This window comes from Paramisgurnus dabryanus, chromosome 5 (assembly GCF_030506205.2).
Source record: "Paramisgurnus dabryanus chromosome 5, PD_genome_1.1, whole genome shotgun sequence".
NCBI classification, from domain to species: Eukaryota; Metazoa; Chordata; class Actinopteri; order Cypriniformes; family Cobitidae; genus Paramisgurnus; species Paramisgurnus dabryanus.
This window is the reverse complement of record NC_133341.1, coordinates 45,630,882-45,651,480: the sequence shown is the minus strand read 5'-3', so window position 1 is coordinate 45,651,480 and position 20,599 is coordinate 45,630,882. Positions and strand designations below refer to the sequence as shown.

At 38.3% G+C, this 20,599-nt stretch overlaps 1 protein-coding gene across 1 annotated transcript; it reads right to left on the bottom strand.

Annotated features, from left to right (window-relative positions):
* Positions 1–6,931: 6,931 nt before the first annotated feature.
* fam189a2 (family with sequence similarity 189 member A2) lies at positions 6,932–20,459 on the bottom strand. The gene is made up of 11 exons (XM_065284414.2): positions 19,930–20,459; positions 19,195–19,251; positions 17,516–17,626; positions 16,026–16,145; positions 15,821–15,928; positions 14,672–14,805; positions 13,883–14,009; positions 12,728–12,806; positions 9,804–9,953; positions 8,765–9,072; positions 6,932–7,731 (listed from the first exon to the last, which is right to left on the bottom strand). The coding sequence occupies exons 1-11, from the start codon at positions 20,227–20,229 to the stop codon at positions 7,435–7,437; spliced, it is 1,791 nt and encodes a 596-aa protein (XP_065140486.1). The 5' UTR covers positions 20,230–20,459; the 3' UTR covers positions 6,932–7,434.
* Positions 20,460–20,599: the final 140 nt, after the last annotated feature.

The following is a 20,599-nucleotide window of genomic DNA, read 5'->3' as shown; positions in this document are numbered from 1 at the left end:
ACCACCATGTACCCATCCTCTGATGGCTACTTCCAGCAGGATAATGCACCATGTCACAAAGCTCGAATCAAATTGGTTTCTTGAACATGACAATGAGTTCACTGTACAAAAATGGCCCCCACAGTCACCAGATCTCAACCCAATAGGGCAACTTTGGCATGTGGTGGAACGGGAGCTTCGTGCCTTGGATGTGCATCCCACAAATCTCCATCAACTGCAAGATGCTATCCTATCAATATGGGCCAACATTTCTAAAGAATGCTTTCAGCACCTTGTTGAATCAATGCTACATAGAATTAAGTCAGTTCTGAATGCGAAAGGGGGTCAAACACAATATAAGTATGGTGTTCTTAATAATCCTTTAGGTGAGTGTACATACAGTCGTATGCAAAAGTTTGGTCACCCCTGACAATTTCCATGATTTATAAATTGAGTGTTTGGATCAGCAATATCATTTTGATCTATGAAATAACTGAAGGACACAGTAATATTTCAGTAATGAAATTAGGTTTTTTGGATTAACTGAAAATGTGCAATATGCATCAAAACGAAATTAGACATGTGCATTTATTTAGTAGAGCCCCCTTTAGCAGAAATAACAGCCCTAGATGCTTCCTATAGCCTGTAATGAGTGTCTGGGTTCTGGATGAATGTATTTTGGACCATTCCTCCTTAGAAAACATTTCTAGTTCAGTTCGGTTTGATGGTTGCCGAGCATGGACAGGCGCTTCAAATCACCCCACAGATGTTTAATGATATTCAGGTTTGGGGACTGGGATGGCCAGAACATATCAGAATGTACTTGTTCCTCTGCATAAATGCATGAGTAGTTTTTAAGCAGTGTTTTGAGTCTTTGTCTTGTTGAAATATCTTCTTTGTCTTCAACTTTGTGACTGATTCCTCAACATTATTCTCAAGAATCTGCTGATATTGAGTGGAATCCATGCGACCCTCAACTTTAACCAGATTCCCAGTACCGGCACTGGCCACACAGCATGATGAGACCTCCACCAAATTTTACTGTGGGTAGCAAGTGATTTTCTTGGAATGCTATGTTCTTTGGTCACCCTTTGTTATGACCAAATAACTCAATTTTTGTTTCATCGGTCCACAGGACCTTATTCCAAATGTGCGTTTGCATACCTCAAGTGACTCTGTTTGTGGCGTGTGTGCAGAAAAGGCTTCTTTCGCATCAAAGTGCAAAGTGGGCTGAATTGTTGAACGGTGCACAGTGACACCATCTGCAGCAAGTTAATGTTGTAGGCCTTTGGAGGTGTTCTGTTTGCTGTTTTTGAACGTTCTCACCATCCTTTACCTCTCCAATATTTTACTTAAACACCTTTTCTCATGATTGGATGCACCTGTCTATGAAATTTAAGGCTTAATGAGCTCACCAAACCAATTGTGTGTTCCAATTAATCAGTGCTAAGTAGTTACAGGTACAGGTACATCATATAGTACAGACCTTGACACGAGTCCACAAGGGTGCACCTAATTGGTCTGATTGCTCTTCGCAAAGACTTCCAAGTTGGTAAAGTGCGTGAAGCCTGCAGCAGCGTGGGCTTCGCCTAAAACCGCATCAAGGGTGCAAAGGGGGCACTGATGAGCACCCTTCGGAGCATAAAAATTACAGATGAAACACCCTACGGACTTGTAGACAGGGTTTAAATTGGGCCGGGGCCGTCCGGGGCTAAGCCCCGGCACATAGGCTGAAGGTCTCGCTCTGCTCTTGCCAGTGTACCCGCTGCGCTGGTGCGTGTGCACTGACGCGAAGGGAATAATGTGTTTTCATTCATTATGATGCATACTCACCAACGCAAGTTCAACGATTTGCGCGAGCAGATTACATACAAAGTCAATGCAAAGACGCAACCAGGCGCGTCCTCGCACGGGGCGATGAAAATGACGCGAATTGGGCGCCGCAATTGCCGCGAAAACACGCGCTTTTCCCTTTAAATGCGCCTTCGCGCAAGTTATGCAGCTCAAGCGAAAACACTCAGAACAGAACTTCAAGAACGCGCTCTCACGCAGGATCATTTGACGAGAGAGACAGAGAGAGAGAGAGAGAGAGAGAGAGAGAGAGACAGAGAGGTAAGAATGGTGCCCACGTCGAGAAAACTTCATAGAAGACTAGAAACGTGTAAAGGATTAAAGTTTGTATGTCTCTCATCTAATTACATTATGTTAAGGATAACACTGGATATAACTATTGTATAGTTGAATAAAATAATGTATTTTGATTACACAAATCAAACCTAACTTTATGATTGTTTTAGCTGCTGACCAGCATAGGGAATCTCTATGGCTAATTTCTAAGACATGTTGCTGATACAGTACTGTGTGTTGTACCTCTTCTTGTTAATTGAGTCTTTTGGGGTAGCCTATCTTATGCCTAGAATTATTCAAGGAGGTTAATTCTTTTAACTTCCTTTAAAATTTGATCAATTGTGCATAATGACATGTGCAACAAATGGATATAGGGTGTCAAACTCATAGATTTGCATCATTTAAAATTCAGAAGCTCTTTTTAAAATATTTTGGGTCAACCTCTGGCACAGCTTTAAAGCTGAAACTTATCAAATCCTATAGAGGTCCAGAATGTCATTGAAACACACCAGTGGCTTTGCTATCATCAGTATTAAACATGTTACCCCTTGAAGTACCCCTCCCCGCAGAGCCCACCCACATAACAAATCCCAATTTAACCCCTGCTTGTAGACTACGTGAACACACGCAATTTAAAGCCAAGAGACCGGTTTATGATAAAAGAGATGCTCGCGTTTGCCAGATACTCACATAATTTCATGCATAAGAGTTTACTGTTAAAGGAGTGTCTTGCGTGTATTTTGTGAACGTGAGCGTCTCTTTTATCATAAACGGTTTTGAGGCGTGTGCAGCGGGCACTTATTTTGACAAAACACGTGATGCACATGGTTTACACGACGAAACAAACACATATTAAGAAAACGCAAGCAACGCGACACTCCGAACAGATTTTTTTTAATTAGCGCCCCCTGTTTTAATATGACCATTAGGCATGTGTCGGTGCAGGTAATTTATGTTAAAACAATAGTTTTATCATAAACAATAATGCCATATTTATGTATTCATTTTGTTTTGTAATTTTGTTAAATTGGAATGTTCTGGCCTGCCATCTAGTGGCATAATGTTTTTCTCCTGATGCCAAACTTACTTGCCAACCCTTGAAAACTGTGAAAAACTCTTTTTCAAGGGTTCAAATGAAATAGTTATCTAACTTCCTAAAACTTCCTGCACAATTAAACAGTTTCTGTTTATTTGGCAGTGCTGAAAATAATAATTTTTTGTGATTATAACAGGTTATAAGAGTTATGTTTATTTAGCTTAAATGCAAATGTGTGTTTTGGGGCTCTTTAGTTCTGGGAGTCCAATTGCCTACCTTTGTCCAGTGCTTTGGTTATCTAGTTGTCATGAGATTGTAAATACATGCAATACCTCAACAATCTGGTAAACAAATCCCTGCTATCTCAAATGAGCTGAGCTTATTTACTAAACAGTGACCAAACCCTATAAATCCAATTACTGGTTGCCATGATGTATTATTCCCCACCTTAAAATACATGTTTATGCATGTTCTGCTTTAGAGGAAATATTTGAAAATATTAGCAAAATTGTGACGCCCTGCATTTAAGGTTGCAAAATCCAACCGTTTTATTTTTCACATCATGTTATTGCATTAGTACAATTTTGTTTTTGACTTCATTGAGGCTCTAATTCGAAAATGTTTTTATCTTAAGTCTTACGTTTTATGATCTTGAAAAACATAGAAGTCGCCATTTTGTGCTGCCATGTTTCTACTGTAGCCCTAAATAGACAAACTGCTCTACAGAGCGCGTTGTGTCACTACGTTGTCTCAGACGACATTTTTGTCCTGTGGCGGCTACCGTAGCTTTTCTATGCGCTTCGAAAGGAAACGGTGAGCTGTGGACCGAGCCGCCTCAATTCAATTCTTTTTACGAGGGCGCACAATGCGAAATTTTTAAATATGTGTTCGGCGCATTGAACCTTTTGAACGTATTTCAGTGAATCTCATGCGTAATCAGAATTTACTGTTAAGGGAGTGTCTTGCTTGTATTTTGTGAACATGAGCGTCTCTTTTATCATAAATGGTTTTGAGGCATGTGCAGCAGGCGCTTATTTTGACAAAACACCTAATGCACATGGTTTACATGACGCAACAAATATTTTGAAAAAACGAGCAACACACGACACTACGAACACTTATTTAGAATTTGCGCCCCTCGAAAGAGCAGTCACGAGCTCCCACTGCTTTTCACACACCATGACATTTTAAAGGCACACTTCTAATACTATATTTCATACTATGTAAATTCAATTATGCAATCTCCTCCTTACGGAAAGGGATAAACTTAACCAGAGTCTTCGGCCTGTGTGCTAGAGATTGCAATAGTAGGAACAGCAAAATCTGGGTCTCCCGCTAAATGAGACTCAAAAAAATTATGAGTCGCTCGTCCAGAAAGGCAATAACTGATGTCTGCAACAAGGTGAGCTCGGGAGAGCAAGCCTTCACTTCAAGGTACCTTTGTGCTCGAAGGCGACATCTGCATTTTTACAGATTGATAGGATCCGCTCACTTCTCTAGGATATCAGCATATAGCTTTTCAGATTCAAGACTGTTGAATTGATCAGACCTCCATCCTCACTGCAGCACAGCCCTAGCCACTAAATTTCATTAAGCTTCTGTATTAAGTCTGAGATATCTCCAATATAGTATATGAAGACATCACGTGACCAAACTGGAGAACTGGGTTGATTGCTTCCGGTTTCCGGTATGTGCAATCGTAGCTTGTTATTGTTATTTCGTATTATTTGTGTTATGTTCTTTTTTGTGACGTAGACACTAAGTACTGAATGTAAGATTGTAGTTTACCGCGGACATGTTGTGGAGAATATTCCCGACATTTGCCAACTGAAGCCCGAACAAGAAGAGTGTTAAACATTTTGAATGGAGATTATGTTGTTGCCCTACTCCCAACAAGTTTAATTTATCAAATTTTCTAGAAGTTTCTTTAAAGTCGCAATGAAATTGAAATGAAAAACTATATATATTTTTTTAATATTGTGGTATTATTAACAAATGACTTATCTGTGAGCTTCATTATTTTTTAAAAATTCGTGTGTGCTCATAATCTTTAATCAAAAATGCAAATCTCCTCCCCTCCTCAAAACGATCTCTCTTCACTTCCGGTCAAAAGTATGGCAGGTGGGCGGGGTCCGGGAGAAGATCGCAGCGATTAGCAATTAGCAACACGACCCAACTTCAAACGATCCAATCAGATCTCGATGGACAAATTCAAATCCAGCCCTGCCTTATTTCATCTCAAAAACCGTTTCATTCGGATATACGTCACCACGGGGAAAATAAGGCAATCGCTACTTCCGTTTCATGGCGACTTTAAATGGACACGAGAAATTGAAATGGTGCCAAACTTTTGACTGGGAAAGTCTGTTTAAAGTCTTATATCCTGCCCCTTCCTGATAGAAAAAAAGCAGATTCATACCGTTATAATTTATTTTTATGTTATTGCGTCTCAGTATGTGACCTGAGACCTGTTTGGATGTCGAAAGACCATGAGAAAAAGCCTGAAGCATGTCTCACATCAAATGTGAAATGAAGTAAGATTATATAAGGGCGCAACATGTTCTGTCAGGTGTGCTGGGGTTATAACACAGTTATGCACAGCCTTTGGCAACTTTGGTAAACATAAACAAAGAAGTCTTTAAAAAACAAATCTGCATTGTTAACCTTATAAACGTTCATTCAAAAAAAAAAAAAAAAAAACTTTCAATTGGGTAAAACAATTGAAAGTAGGAGGTAAAATCATGATGAAATAAACATTTTTCTCCAATACACCCTGGCCACATTTATTGGCACGCATAGAAATTAGCAACATTTCTTTGAAGTTGATTCACATTTATATATACTTTTTTAATACACCAGGGTGACCAAGCCATGACTTTACATTTTACTATAAATATGAAATAACACAAATGCCAAAATCCTTTAATCACATGGATGGAACAGTGGCTAAGAAATGTTGCCTCACAGCAGTCCCTGGTTCAAGCCCTGGATAGGTCCGGTGGCCTTTCTGTGTGGAGTTTGCATGTTCTCCGTGTCAGCGTGGGTTTCCTCCCGCAATACAAAAACATGCTAGGTTAGATGTGTGTTGGAGATACCAAGTTGTACCCTCCCCTAACCGGTGTGAATTAACTGAATATAGCCATAGATGCTGGAATGAAATAAAGAAATCATATGGAACATAGATAGATTTTTAAGTTTGTGCTTGGGACACCTACTGGCAAACAAGGGCACTGCAATACTTTGAGATTAGCGTAAGAGTGCAGCTTCATGGTTTTAAATGAATTAAAACGATTGTAGTCTTAAGTTACTCAGTCTACCTATTAAAATATCAAGATTAGACAAATAAAATATGAATTGTTATATTTCTATTTTATTTATAGCTCAGACAAAATCATGAGTTGCTCTGGTCGGGGGGGCAATGGCCCCCCTGCACCCCCAATCTGATGTGCAGCAAAAGATTTTAGGACCTCACAAAGTAGAAAGTGGCCAAAAGAAAATTGTGAAAGCATAAAAAATTCCCAAAAGTATGACAAAGTCTCTTATGACTCATAAAGATGCTGTTTATTTCACATCACCTGTAGGCTGCAGCCATTTTGTTTGAACATTTAATTATTTTAGTATCTAGTATTTTAAGAATTATTTACTGTTAATTCCCTGTTAAAATATCACATGCAGGTTCAAAACAAGGTGTGAGAAAAGTAAATAATGACAGGATTTAAAAAATTTTTGACTTAAGATTTTTATTAATGCTTCTTATCTCTGTGAATAAAGGCTCCAAACGAAAGCTACGAGCTTAAAAGACAATGTTTATTCATCTTCTGTGAATTTTGATTGTCACTTTCACTCATATAATACACAGGAGCATCTCACATTCAACCTGGGGAAAAGTAAAATAACCTAAAATAGTTTAATAAAAAACTAAAACAAAAGAATTGAATTCTTTCTCTTCCTCACAATATTAATACCTTATATCGACCCAAGTAAGGCTTTACATTTGTATCCAAAAGATTTGTGATTAATGTTCTTAATATAATAGTTATTTATATTTGCATATATTTTAAATGTCACTATAATTTTTAAATAAGTAACATTTCCAGTGTTTTACAAGAGTATAATTCATAGAAAATACAAGCAACTGTTTAAAAATCCAACACGATTCAACTACTGAAAAGTAGACACTGACACCAAATCCAGGCACGCTAGAATCCATGGATGTCCTGCTTATCTATAAGCTTTGCGTCCATCATCCAGCATAGGCGGAGTCTATTTTTTCCACTGTAATGCAGTGGAGCTCAAAGGACAGTTTCCCTAAAGACTCCTATAAGGCTGTGTGGACGTTCCTGGTCCAGGCGACGGGACAGAGTTCCTGGCCGAGAGCCCATCCTGGAGTTTGTTCGGGAGTGGGATGCGGGCCTACGCTCTGCCACGTCCTGCAGCTCCGCCCAGGTAAAAGAGCTCAGATCACCGCAGCTGCGCAGATGGAGGATTCCCGGTCGTTTGCGCAGAGGCAGCGTGCTTGAGGTGGGCTTTGTCTGACTGTGTCTGTGTGGGGTGGGTTTTACTGGTGAGGTCTCTGAAACAGTGATGACCTGCAGACATTAACAAAACGTTACTCGGTTAGTTCATGTTTTCTCTATATAACCTAAGCCTGTTTTTATCGTCTCAATAGGAAGAAAAGAGGCGCACAGGATATGATTTTAACGTGAACTATTCCTTTTAAAGAAGAACCCAGCTGTGTTTTTCAATATAATGAATGTGGATGGTGACCAGGCCACAGCTGTAGTCTCCTTTCACTTTTTACAGTAATGTAAAAAAAAACAGCTGGGACATCCTAACGTCTGTGGTTTGCACAAGAAAGTTAATCATATGGGTTTAAAAGAGTCATGAAGAAAAATTAATTTAAAATATAAAAGGTCTTGGTATCAATAACACATCCAGCAAGTTTTTTTTAGCTTAAGACGTCCTCCTTATCAATATCAAAAGCATTTATGTAATTCTCCTAGGGCTGCAACTAATGGTTATTTGCATAATCAATTAATCAGGCGATTATTTTTCTGATTAATCGTCTAATTGGATAAAAACATAAATATTAACTCAATTAGATTTTTCACTTATTATAGCTAAATAAGGCACTTAATGAGGGTATTCACATGTAGAAGTGTATTCACGTTTTAAAAGTGCAAAAGCAACACATTACTAAAAAGTTACTTATATAATGTTTTTGAAATGTTTAGTCATAAATCTAATGCTGCACAAAAAAAAAAACCTTAAAATGCATCAAAGCCAATGTTATTCAATCTTTGACATTCCCAAGACTGTGAAAAATGTTTAAAAAATCCAGTCCACAATCACTTTTTATATTGAAAATCTGTCATTTTGTGTGTTTTCCCCAAATCAGTGACATCACTTACTTGGCAATTAAAGAGTTTTTGTAAACATTTCGTAGTTTTGTTCAGATTTAATTTTATGCAAATAAATCTGAAAAAATATTCATCCGATACATTTTTACAGCCGTAGTAAATGGGTAGTGAATTTGAACAATGCACAAGGGTTAAAAATAAAAACATGTCATGACCCCCTTTAAAACCTATGACTCTACACATCTTCTACCATGATGCTTGCCTGGTCAATGAAGCTGGCACAGCGTACGGCCTCCTCCATGTGTTCCTCATCGGAGCGCAGCACTGTTTTAATGCTGTTCACCAGCTCCTGTACCTCAGGAGTTAAGCTGCTGTTGGACTGCTCCAAAAAGCGAGCCACCAGCAGTTTCGTGTCTCTATAGCTCTTGTAGTCGACCATGGAGTTAGGGCGGGGCTTTCGCTTGCCACGCCCCCGCCGTAACGTAACTGTCTCTTGCTCTGATACAGTCACTGACACAGGAGCGGGACCCGGGCCTAACTCTGTCTGGGTAGCTGCCTCACAACTTATCACTGCAATGGAGAAGAAAAACGACAAAAATCAGTTTCTGGGCAAGTACATAATAATCCTTCCCTTTATTGTAACTTGATTCACAAGAGTAAACTTATAACAATGGTAATTAATAATGAAGTCGTCAGGTACGATTTCGCTAAAAATGTCAGTTTGACTTAATTCGACTTTATTTTACATGTTTTACTTCACAGGATCAAACTGCAATTTTATGTTTCAAACAGCGAGGGCGAAAGTGAGGCAAAAGTTATGGACTGCAGCTTTAAAAGTGCACTATACTATATTTTACAAAAATAAAAAAATAAAAAAACTTGTTAAAGAGAATAAAAAAATTAACATAAATCACTTCATGCACCTTTAACGCATCATCATGATCAGACAAACATAAGAGCACATTTCTGTTTTTGTGTAAAAGTGGCAGCATTTTACATTTATGCATTTTTCGAATTCCATACGATTCAAAACCATGGCCTTTTCGACAATATGATCTCTAAAAAGCATCCTGCACCTTCCATCGGTTATAAAAGTTAAAGTCCTGTATTTACAATTTGCCTAAATTAGCTGCTGACAGAAGGGGTCTCTCTAGATTTACTACTAGACGTGTAAGAGAGGAGCTGAAGTTCAGATGATCATTATGAAGGAATTGTTTTAGTGTATGTTTCTGACAAGACATAACCCCAAACAGATTATTTCAGTCCATGTTGACTATCTTGAACATCTTTATAGGGCTTACCCTTGGCAGCGATGTCCAGAAGGACAGGGTCGCTGTTAGATCTGCGGAGACAAAGTCTTTGAGGTCTTCTGGGAGGCGAAACTGCAGAATGAGGCTGTCTGGATTCTGTTGGTGGTGTTGGACTCTGCATGGCTGTCTGACTGCACCTGTCTGAACAAAACATGTAAATAAAAAATCAACTACATACAGAGATCAGACATGCACTTTTGCGCAGTCAGCAATTATCACGTGAAATCTGATGTAAAGTGCAGATCTGTGGTACATAATCGTTTAGTAACTAGGGCTGTCAACAGATTAAAATATTTAATCTAGATTAATCTCATGATTTCATGAGTTACCTCGCGATTAATCGCAAATTAATCTCACATTTTTATCTGTTCTAAATTTACCTAAATTTAACACTTTTAAAGTTTTTAATGCTCTAATCAACATTTGGACAAATATATATATGCTATATGCAAATGTATGTTTAAATTTTTAACAGAACGATCAGCCATAGTTTTATATAAGATTTTCCCTTTACAAGACCTTTCTCCATTTCTGTTTGCTTCTGCATCATTTGTGACCTGTGCTGGCAAATTGAGCAAATTTTCAACAATTCGTTATTTATATTTTATCATTCTCTATTAAAAAACTTAAAAACAATGCATGATTTGTTGGAATCTGACAAAACATGACAGAACTACACCTGTTTACGCAAAGCAAAAACAATATCAATAGGCTATATGTTAAATATATATTTTTCTTTTATTGTTTAATTTTGACATTGAGACAGACCGCTTTAAGATACTGTAGGCTAATGCAAGGGTTTAATATAATGATACACAACAGATACTTTTCCTCAACAGTTAACCAAACATTCACTTCAGATATAATAGATTATAGGTCATACTTGCATACTTGCGTCCTGCAGTCTATTTCTATCATTTCTGCATGCTTTAAAAACGAAACCAAAATACAAGCAAATGAATGAAGACGCATCTTTGCTTTAGATTATGGATTTGGGATGGTACACCTCTCAGAAAACGTAAAAATAAAGATCATTTTAGATGTTTGATTAGAGCATTGGATTCGCTAGATGAGAGCAAGGGTCAAACAGAAATTGCATGTTGCATTTATCGCATGTTAATAAAATGAGTGTTGTTAAAATAAATTTGCGTTAACGCGTTATTAACGTGTTCATTTTGACAGCCCTACTAGTAACTAATCAATAAAATCGATAATCATAATAATTGATTATGAAAATCTGTGTTGATGAATGTCATTATGGATTAGTTTGTCTGCGCACGTCACAGGGAACTCAATACTTGCTTTGTTTATTTATATTCTAGATATTTAAAGATGTTTGATCAATTCATTTTACTGTTCGACAAATTTTTGTGTTTTATTTAAGATTTAAAATGACAAATTAAAGCTTAAATTAGCTTTAAATATGAAGCTTATATAGATTAAATATAAAGATTATATTTTAATGCACATTTTACCATGGTACGGCAGCAAAGTCCTTGATTATTAAACTGGAATGAGAGTATAGTTCCTAGACATATCGGCCTAGAAAATCGCAACTTTTAATTTTCCGTTGGTCTTAGTACACAATGTAATTACAAAAGTTTTAAATAGGAAAAAATATCGAAACTCTTAAGGGGGTCGCACAGCGGACGCGCAGCTCAGCGCCTGTGCCGTTCTAAAAAAATAAACACATTTTTTAGACGCACACCGGCGCCAAAAGGTGGCACCTGTCCGCGGCACCCAGCTACAACTTAGGAAGTTGCTCAAATCCCTGTCGCTCCACTTACATAGTTTAACATTAAATAACATCATATTTGTTCCAAATCATTAACGATTAACATTGGCTGCTAACGTATATTTTGCATTTTGAAGTAGACGCTATCTGACTAAGCTTGTGCTATTTAATGTGCACTACCCTTGTACAATACCTCCGAGTTGTCCTAGACGTAACTCGACGCGGCGCTGAGCTGCACGTCCGGTGTGCAACTCCCTTTAGGTTATTTTTGAGTGCGATGCTAATGGTCTAATCAGATTCAATGGATTATGCTAAGTTATGCTTAAAGTGGTACAGCCAGACCTGGAGATCGGCTGAATGGATTACAAAACGGTAAAACTCAAATGTTTAACTCTAGGAGAGCCAGAAAATGAGCATATTTTCAAAAAAGTGGAGAGTCCCTTTAAATATAAGCTTATTTTTAAATTGTAATTTTTCAAAACCATGATTTTTCTGAGACCAAAATTCATCAAGTCTTTGACATGGTCTTACTCAGCCAGCATCGAAGATATCACGGTTATATTTTCATCGAATGTTCTCTACTTTATTTATAATAATGACTATAAATGTAAAAAAAAACGTAAATGACTGAAAAATGGCTTTAGCCAGTTTTTATCAGCTACCACAGCTCTTTAAAAAATAAAGGTGCTACATAATGCCATCTAACTATTTTTGGCGGAATGGATATTTTAATGCTTTCCTTCTCGGCTAGTAACAGTCTTAGTTATATGTTTGTGAGACTATTCTTTCTTGTAATGTGTTGAAGTATACAGACCACAATAAAAAGACAACCGAATCCCTTACTGGCGATCAGTAGAGATGATGAACCCTCGAAGTGATGCCACTAAAAATACACATCTTTTAATATGCATATGACGCAATTATGGATGGATACTCTGACATGCCTGTAAGGGTTTAAATAAATACGCCGGAGTATATTTATGAGAGGCCACTAAACCGCTAACAAGAATGTTTCACACAAGCAGTGCCTCAAAGTTGTATAATATAAAGTCAAGTTTTCTATTTCTATAATACATACAGTATATTTGTTGATCACAGTGCTTTTAATAGTTTAAAATACTATTTTACGTAAACTGACACTATAAACAACTTAACAAGTAAGAATACAGCTAGTTGATACCATCAGCAGGTGTCTCTGCTTCTGTGGCGTCTGTGAGGACATCGGTCAGATCTGTCATTTGCACCTCAGCTTGCTGGGCCTAAAGGAAATACAGAGAGTCATCTGACCATACTATGGGCAATATTAGACACAACTGATATGAGGTCAGCAAGGTCGAATTCGAAATCAATCTATTTACAGTCATTGCGACATTAAGAGTCAATGGGAGTTGATGATTTACAGAACCTTGAGCGTCAGCAGCAACCACGTCAATGAGACAGAGTTCAGCAAATGCTTTATTTATGCAGATGAGCGGTAGTGATAGCACAGATGTGGCCAATTCTGAGTTATTTATTAATTACATTTTTTTGTTTCATAATATGAGCGCTTTTCTCTGCAGGATGTCAGTTTAGTCAAAACACATCTTGATTATCCGAACGGCTACTGGATACCAACCACACAGAAACTTGATGACCTCCAGAGATAGAACTTAGTGTAAATGGGACGTAAATTCCAGCTGGCGACATTGACCAAAATTCATTTCTTTGTAATTGTAGAACGAATTTCAATATGCGTTAAATATCTCGGTATAAGTTTACAAAATTTTTACATGCACAGCTTATATTGCAAAGGAAGGTCATATCAAACCATACCGATATAGACGACATTGTCTTATACCGCTGGGAAAAAATACTGACATGTAAAAAACTGGATATACTCCCCAGCCATAACATAAATGCAATATTAAAGGTCCATTGTGTAGCGTTTAGTGGTGAGATTGTGAATTGCAACCAACGGCTCAGTCCGCAGCTTACCCCTCCCTTTCAGAACGCATAGAGAAGCTACGGTAGCCGTCACAGGACAAACATGCACCGTCTGAGACAACATAGTGACAAAACGCGCACTACAGAACAGTTTGTATATTTAGGGCTACTGTAGAAACATGGCGGCGACTTCCATGTAACTGTACGTTCACACCGCCGCAGACTTGAGCTTCCAAAGTTACCGGAAGTCACTCATTTACAGTAAGGGGATCCGCCGTGTATGTAGCTAAAAACGGCTCATTCTAAGCTTATTAAAACATAACGGTTCATTTTGTAAGGTCTTCATATGCCACTTTCAGTAGAGAGATAGAAGCACAACAGATGGATCATGATCATGTAAGGTTCTTCATACCCGTGTTGTTGGCTGTGATGCAACAGCTTCATACGGTGGAGGAGGTTCTAGCGGGCAGAAGACCTCCACACCTTTAATCCTGGCGCCATATATATGAGGAAGAGGAATCACACCTTCACCAAACATCCTGTCAAAAAACACACAAATGTACACTGCTACATTAGAATATACTAGAACTGATTCTAGTTAAACCCATTAAAGAGTGATTACAACATATCATGTAAAGGGTTTAATATGAATTCCCAGAGGCTTTTCAGGACAACTTTAATCCTGTTTTTGGTTGCCAAACCATTTTGGTTGCCTGCCAAACCTCAAACTACAAACCACATGTAATGAATGTTACCAAAAAACGTTTCCGCTTGTGAAAATTCCTTCATGATTTACTCACCCTCAGGCCATCCTTAGTGTAAATGATTATTAAAAAATGTCCTGGCTGTTTCAAGCTTTATAACTGTAGTAAATTGTGCTTCTGACTTAAAGTCCAAACCATCCGTCCTTCAAAGTAATCCACACGGCTCCCGGAAGTTAATAAAAATGTATGCGATTGTGTAAAAAATATCAATATTTACAACTTTACAAACTAAAATAACCGTTCATGAGAGAGTGGGTTTCCAAAAGAAGTATTAGCCAAGGTTAGTTTAACGCATTTATTAGTGTCATCAAATACAACCTGTAAAGTGTAACCGCAAAATGTTTAAGCACATAAAGCACATTATTTTAATTTAGCTTAATATGTTTACAGCCTGGAGGATTGTTTGATTAAGATGGAAGAAGATTGGGGTTTGATACCTGCGGGCCAGGCGTGGGGTGTACGAGGAGAAGGTCGAGAAGTAAGAAGGCGGAGGTGTGGGAGCAACAAACTCGTCCGGGTCTGGAAGACGAGTCTGCTCCTCCACTTCTTCTGGAACCGGTCGGGACTCTTCCTGCCAAAGTTGACCATAACACTGTCACCACATGTATTTAAGATAGAGATTTAAGGTGCTATTTTTGGACTAAAGAGAAGGTTTTGAGATCTGAAGTTTAAGGACAGTTTGTCTTTAAAGGGACATTCCACTTTTTTGAAAATATGCTCATTTTCCAGTTCCCCTAGAGTTAAACATTTGATTCTTACCGTTTTGGAATCCATTCAGCTGATCTCCAGGTCTGGCGCTAGCACTTTTAGCATAGCTTAGCATAATCCATTGAATCTGATTAGACCATTAGCATCGCGCTAAAAAATAACCAAAGAGTTTTTTTCCTATTTAAAACTTGACTCTTCTGTAGATACATCGTGTACTAAGAATGACGAAAATTTAAAGTTGTGATTTTCTATGCAGATATGGCTAGGAACTATACTCTTTAATTAAACTGGCGTAATAATCAAGGACTTTGCTGATGTACCATGGCTGCAGCATGCATAGTGATATTATGCACTGCCCGAAAATAGTCCCCTTGGTTACTTTCAATGGCAGGGGACTATTTTCGGGCAGTGCGTAATATCACTACGCCTGCTGCAGCCATGGTACATCATCAAAGTCCTTGATTATTACGCCAGAATGAGAGTATAGTCCTAACCATATCTGCCAAGAAAATCGCAACTTTTAATTTTCCGTCTGTTTATTACACGATGTAACGACAGAAGAGTCAAGTTTTAAATCTGAAAAATATTGAAACTCTTTGGTTATTTTTTAGCGCGATGCTAATGGTCTAATCAGATTCAATGGATTGTGCTAAGCTATGCTAAACGTGCTAGCGCCAGATCAGCTGAAGAGATCAGCTGAATGGATTCCAAAATGGTAAGAATCTAATGTTTACCTCAAAACAGTGGAATGTCCCTTTAAGTATCTAAAAAATTTTATTCTTTAGTAGGTAAGCCCTACATTTTTACATCACGCATTGATCAATAAAAAAATATAAAGGTGTTTTGGTTTTACGTGTGACTTAAAAGATTTGTCGCACCATGCAGGGTCGTCTTGTGGAGAAGATCTGGAGATATCTGAGCGCCGCAGCGACCAAACACACAGCTGTGGCCAGAGCATTGAGCGCACACAATGCAAAGAGGACTTTCTGAAAAGAGAAAATTACTGATGAGAAGCAAGAATATATTTTTCTCATTCATAACGTGTACTATTTTAAGATTTTGGTTCATAAGACACATACACACCTTAAGTAAGATTCTCATTGTGCCACATGCATAGCTTGCAGAGATCTTTACTAACTTCTCCTCCTGGCATTGGGCGACTGGGGTCTCTGAACAGCAGGAGCAGAAGTCACCCTGGTCAGTCTGAAACACAAACACCCATTCATTTTTTTTAGCACAGTTGACACATTTGATGCATTGTATTGAATCGCCTGGTGCTGTACTACGCAATACAAACATTTGAGGTTGCCAATACGGACGTTGAGAAGTGGAGATGATGAAAGAACATTCTTCAGATACTACAAAGTTTGTAAACGTGACAAACTACATTCATGGTAAATATCATTTCCAGTTTAACTATCTTTGACTGTTGTTGATAAAGTTTAGTTCACTAGGTAGATGGACTTTACTGTTGTTTTTCCACACTGTGCTATTCATACACCAGTCATTGAAGCCTGACCTACTGTATTACATTACAACTATATTATAAACTGTACAATTTTATTTTAATATATTGGTTTATACCACAGGGCTGTTGAATGCTTTATTCTGATTGGCTGAGAAACATTCTACAGGTCCCTACTGAGCATAGGCTGGCGATCTGGTTTTAGCTGGTCTCCCAGCTTGTTTTTAGCTGGTTTTGCTGGTGAAGCAAGCTGGTCTAGCTGTGTTTTGGTCACTTTTTAAGCTGGTCAAGCTGGAAGACAAGCTGACCCACCAGCTTGACCAGCTTTGCCAGGCTGGGAGGACCAGCTTATACCAGCTACTGCCACAAATGAACATATAAAAACAGAACAAATGAACATATAAATACAGAAGAAAAAATATTTATTGATAGGCCAACTTCAAGGCCAATAATGTTCCCATCATCGCTATCTTGCTGTTAAACAATGTTTTGGCATTAGCAAGGGAGACTTTAGATGAGATTTGTCCTACTCGCAATAGCATAACCTGTGAAATATCTTAAAATAAAACACTTGAACAATGTCTTATGGTGTGGTAACCGTCATATAATACCATGGTGTTTGCTGTCTACATACAATTTATTTGCACAATATAGCACTGATTAGTTCATTTTCATTTCGCTTCAGCAGTACGTCTGGGATTGCTCTATAGAGTTTCGTTTTCTCCTGCAAAAATCTGCAGGACCAATCAGCGAACAGATGGGGGTGGCTAAGAATGATGACGTTGAGGTCGTGCGTCAGTTTGAGTTTTAGTTCAGTAATGGCTGCGGAGAAAGACGTGAGAAAAGCTATTCGGTCCGTTGTTGCAAAACTGCCGAATATACAGAAGTTAAAGCAGATCCAATAGTTGATCCTTAACGGAAGTAACGCTTTGCAATGGAGCGTGGCCAGACTCTCTGTACAAATGAAATGAATGTACGAGAGTCTGGTTGGACCAGGCTACTGATTAGTAAATACATCAGCAAATGAAATGATTCATTCACCATAAACAAAAAAATGAATATTTCATGACCCACACTTCGTGCACATATAATCAGATAAATTTCTCACCAGCTGGCAATTGATGGTACTGGAGACCAGCTGAGCTCCCTGACAGCAGAGGATGAACCCAGCCAGGTTAAGTAAGATACACACCACGGACAACAATACAAACAGGTTCACCTGTGTGAGAGATACAGAGAAAAACAAGGTGGTATACATTGTATTAGTATGTTTGTTTCTTTGGGTTCGAACCAAAAACCTTTTGCACTGCTCTTCCACTGAGCCACAGGAACAAAGCAGAACAGAGAAAGCCTGATATCACTTTTTTGCTTTGCTTTTTAGGAGACTTTTCTTTGAATGACAAGAGGAAGAAGATACAGCCTTTGGGTCACCTAAGATCATCAAAACTTTAACTGAACGTCTGGTGCACACAAATCCTATTTGAGGGGTCACATTAGGCCCCCCAAAACCTAATGACTGCTTTTAAAGGGATAGTTCACCCAAAAATGAAAATTCTGTCATGATTTTCTCACTCTCATGTTGTTATAAACCTGTATAAATTTCTTTGTTCCGATAAACACAAAGGAAGATATTTTGAGGAAAGTTTGTAACCAAACCGATTAGAAACCCCATTGACTTCCGAAGTATTTTTATCCCACTATGGAAGTCAATGGGGCTTCTGGTCGGTTAGTCATCTTTTTATACTAGAGATGCACCAATATTAAATTTCCAACCGATACCGTTAAAAACTATTCAGACTGACATCGGGTACAGATAGATTGGTGGTTATATTAACTTCCTTATATTAACTAAATTCTGAAGAAGACAATTTCTAAATGTTACTCATTCATATAATGAGTGTTCTCTTTTGATTGACAGTATATATCGATAGTGAAAAAAAGCTTTTAATCGGCAGTTACCGGTTATTGGCAGATATATCGGTGCATCTCTTTTTTTTATATTCAGAAATGTATAAAAGAGCACCTATTTTATTGCTTAAATATTATTTTCTACATATTGTACATTTTTGTAGCTCCAAAGCTCTGTTTCCCTGATTGGCCAGCTAATCTGTAAGTTGTGATTGGCCTGAATACCTATATAATAATATATGTCAACCGGAAACGTGATGCTCCTTACCATGTTTGAAAGATTCGGTTGCTAACAGGAGTTAACTTACAGGCTGTAAATCCGAAGCGGGAGGAATTATGATAATGTCGGTCTTGTCTACATCAACAATCCCAGAAGTAAACTGTTGCCTACAATTTGTTTGTTTGTTGTAGTCCAAGAAAAGAGATAAATGTTGGAGACGATAAATCGTATGATCATTTACTTTGGGGTTTGTACCTTTTGCATATCGTTAACATGTACTAATACACACCTACACACCAAAGGAAATTAAAAAATGTGAATCAGACAATAGGTGCTCTTTAATTTTAACATGTTATAATAAATTATCTGTAGGGCATTTTAGCTAAAACTTCACATATGCACTCTGTGGACACTAGACTTATTCTACAATTTAAAAAGTATTAAAAGTATTATAATGTCCACTTTAACATCAAATAAGTAGTTCAAAGTCCAAATCTATCAACTTATTCGAAAAGGAATGTATTTTCATTTATGCATTGTGGTAGAAGCATTTATCCAATCCACTTACAATAAATATTGGGCTTAAGGGGGACATAGTTCTGCCAGGCTGTTTACCTTAAACTAAACAGCTTGAAAACAGTTTGGTAAGAGACACGTACCAACAGCAGCATCGGTCGTTTCCATGTGGTCAAGCCTATAATCCCAGAGAGAATTACCTGCAGACAGTAAACACAAACCACACAGACAGATTAACTGATAAACAGTCCATTATTATCCGATCCTGACTCTCAGAAAGGCGTTCTGCACTTTTAAATCCTAATATATTTTTAATATTAAAAGTATGAGTTTATCAAAAATGTAAAACTGAGAGGATCTAAAGATTAAAATGTAATATTTATTATTCCACTACATAAAGTGTGTCCAGAAGTATCTGATATAAATGTCACATTACAGGAGAATAATTTGCGAATGGTTATTTGCTGACCACCATACTGTGCCCTTTACTACTAACTAATAATTTACCACTTATTGACAGATGTGATCTTTCTTCATTGTGTATTAGTGATGACCTACAGTGTCAAATGTCTTCACACTTTCCCCATAAATCCTAACTTTGCACTATACTGTAAAGTATTGTCAATGCACATGACATCAGAACAAAAACATGCAACTGTATCTACAATAACAAATAATATCACTTCACCACTGGCACTGTAGTTTTGGACTGAGTCAATAAATAACTGTGCCTAGAGTCCATAGTGACACATTAATCCACATGCACTTTGATGCAATCTGTCTATTTTTAAACATGCATGTAATGTGTGGTTTCTGGCGTGAAATAAAGATGTTCTGCACTGGATATGGCTGACAACCTTCAGAACTTTAATACTCACAGATGATCCGGCCCAAAACGGACAGGAGTTTCTAATGGGGGGCGAATTGCTGAGGGACAGAGCCCCGAAAGAGAGCGCCACCATGGAGCAGCCGAGCACGAGCTGCAGCAAGCCGAGGGAGAGCAGAGGGCGAGCGGGCAGCAGCGCCGGGATGAGCCGCGTCTGAGATCCAGACATGCGGGACGGGAGGACCGACGCGCACCGGGCGCGACTCCGGTACGACGCGTCTGCGAACTGATGGGCAAAGGCGACGCCCGACAAACGACAACAAGATCCGGGCAGAACTACAGGCAGAGACATCAGAGCCAAACAACAACAACAACAACGCACATTACACGAGTACAGCCGAGCGCACTCATTTTACTCTATAAACGCGACGAGCGTTTTTCTAAACTGCCTGTTCGCTCCATCTGCCATGTTCGCGGTGTAGTTGAGTATTAGTTTTAAAATAACTAGCTTCTGTGACCTACTGCTCGGATTTGGTTTCACGTTTTCTTTTTGGGACTGAGCGAGCTAGAGGGGGATTCGGGGGTGGTTGGGGGAGGGGGCGTGGGAATAGGCCACACACACTCCTATCTCTGTTCTGTTCCTGTAAATGCTAAACGATATTTATTGTGATTAAACACACTAACAGAAAGATAGATTTATTCATTTATTTATTAGATATTGC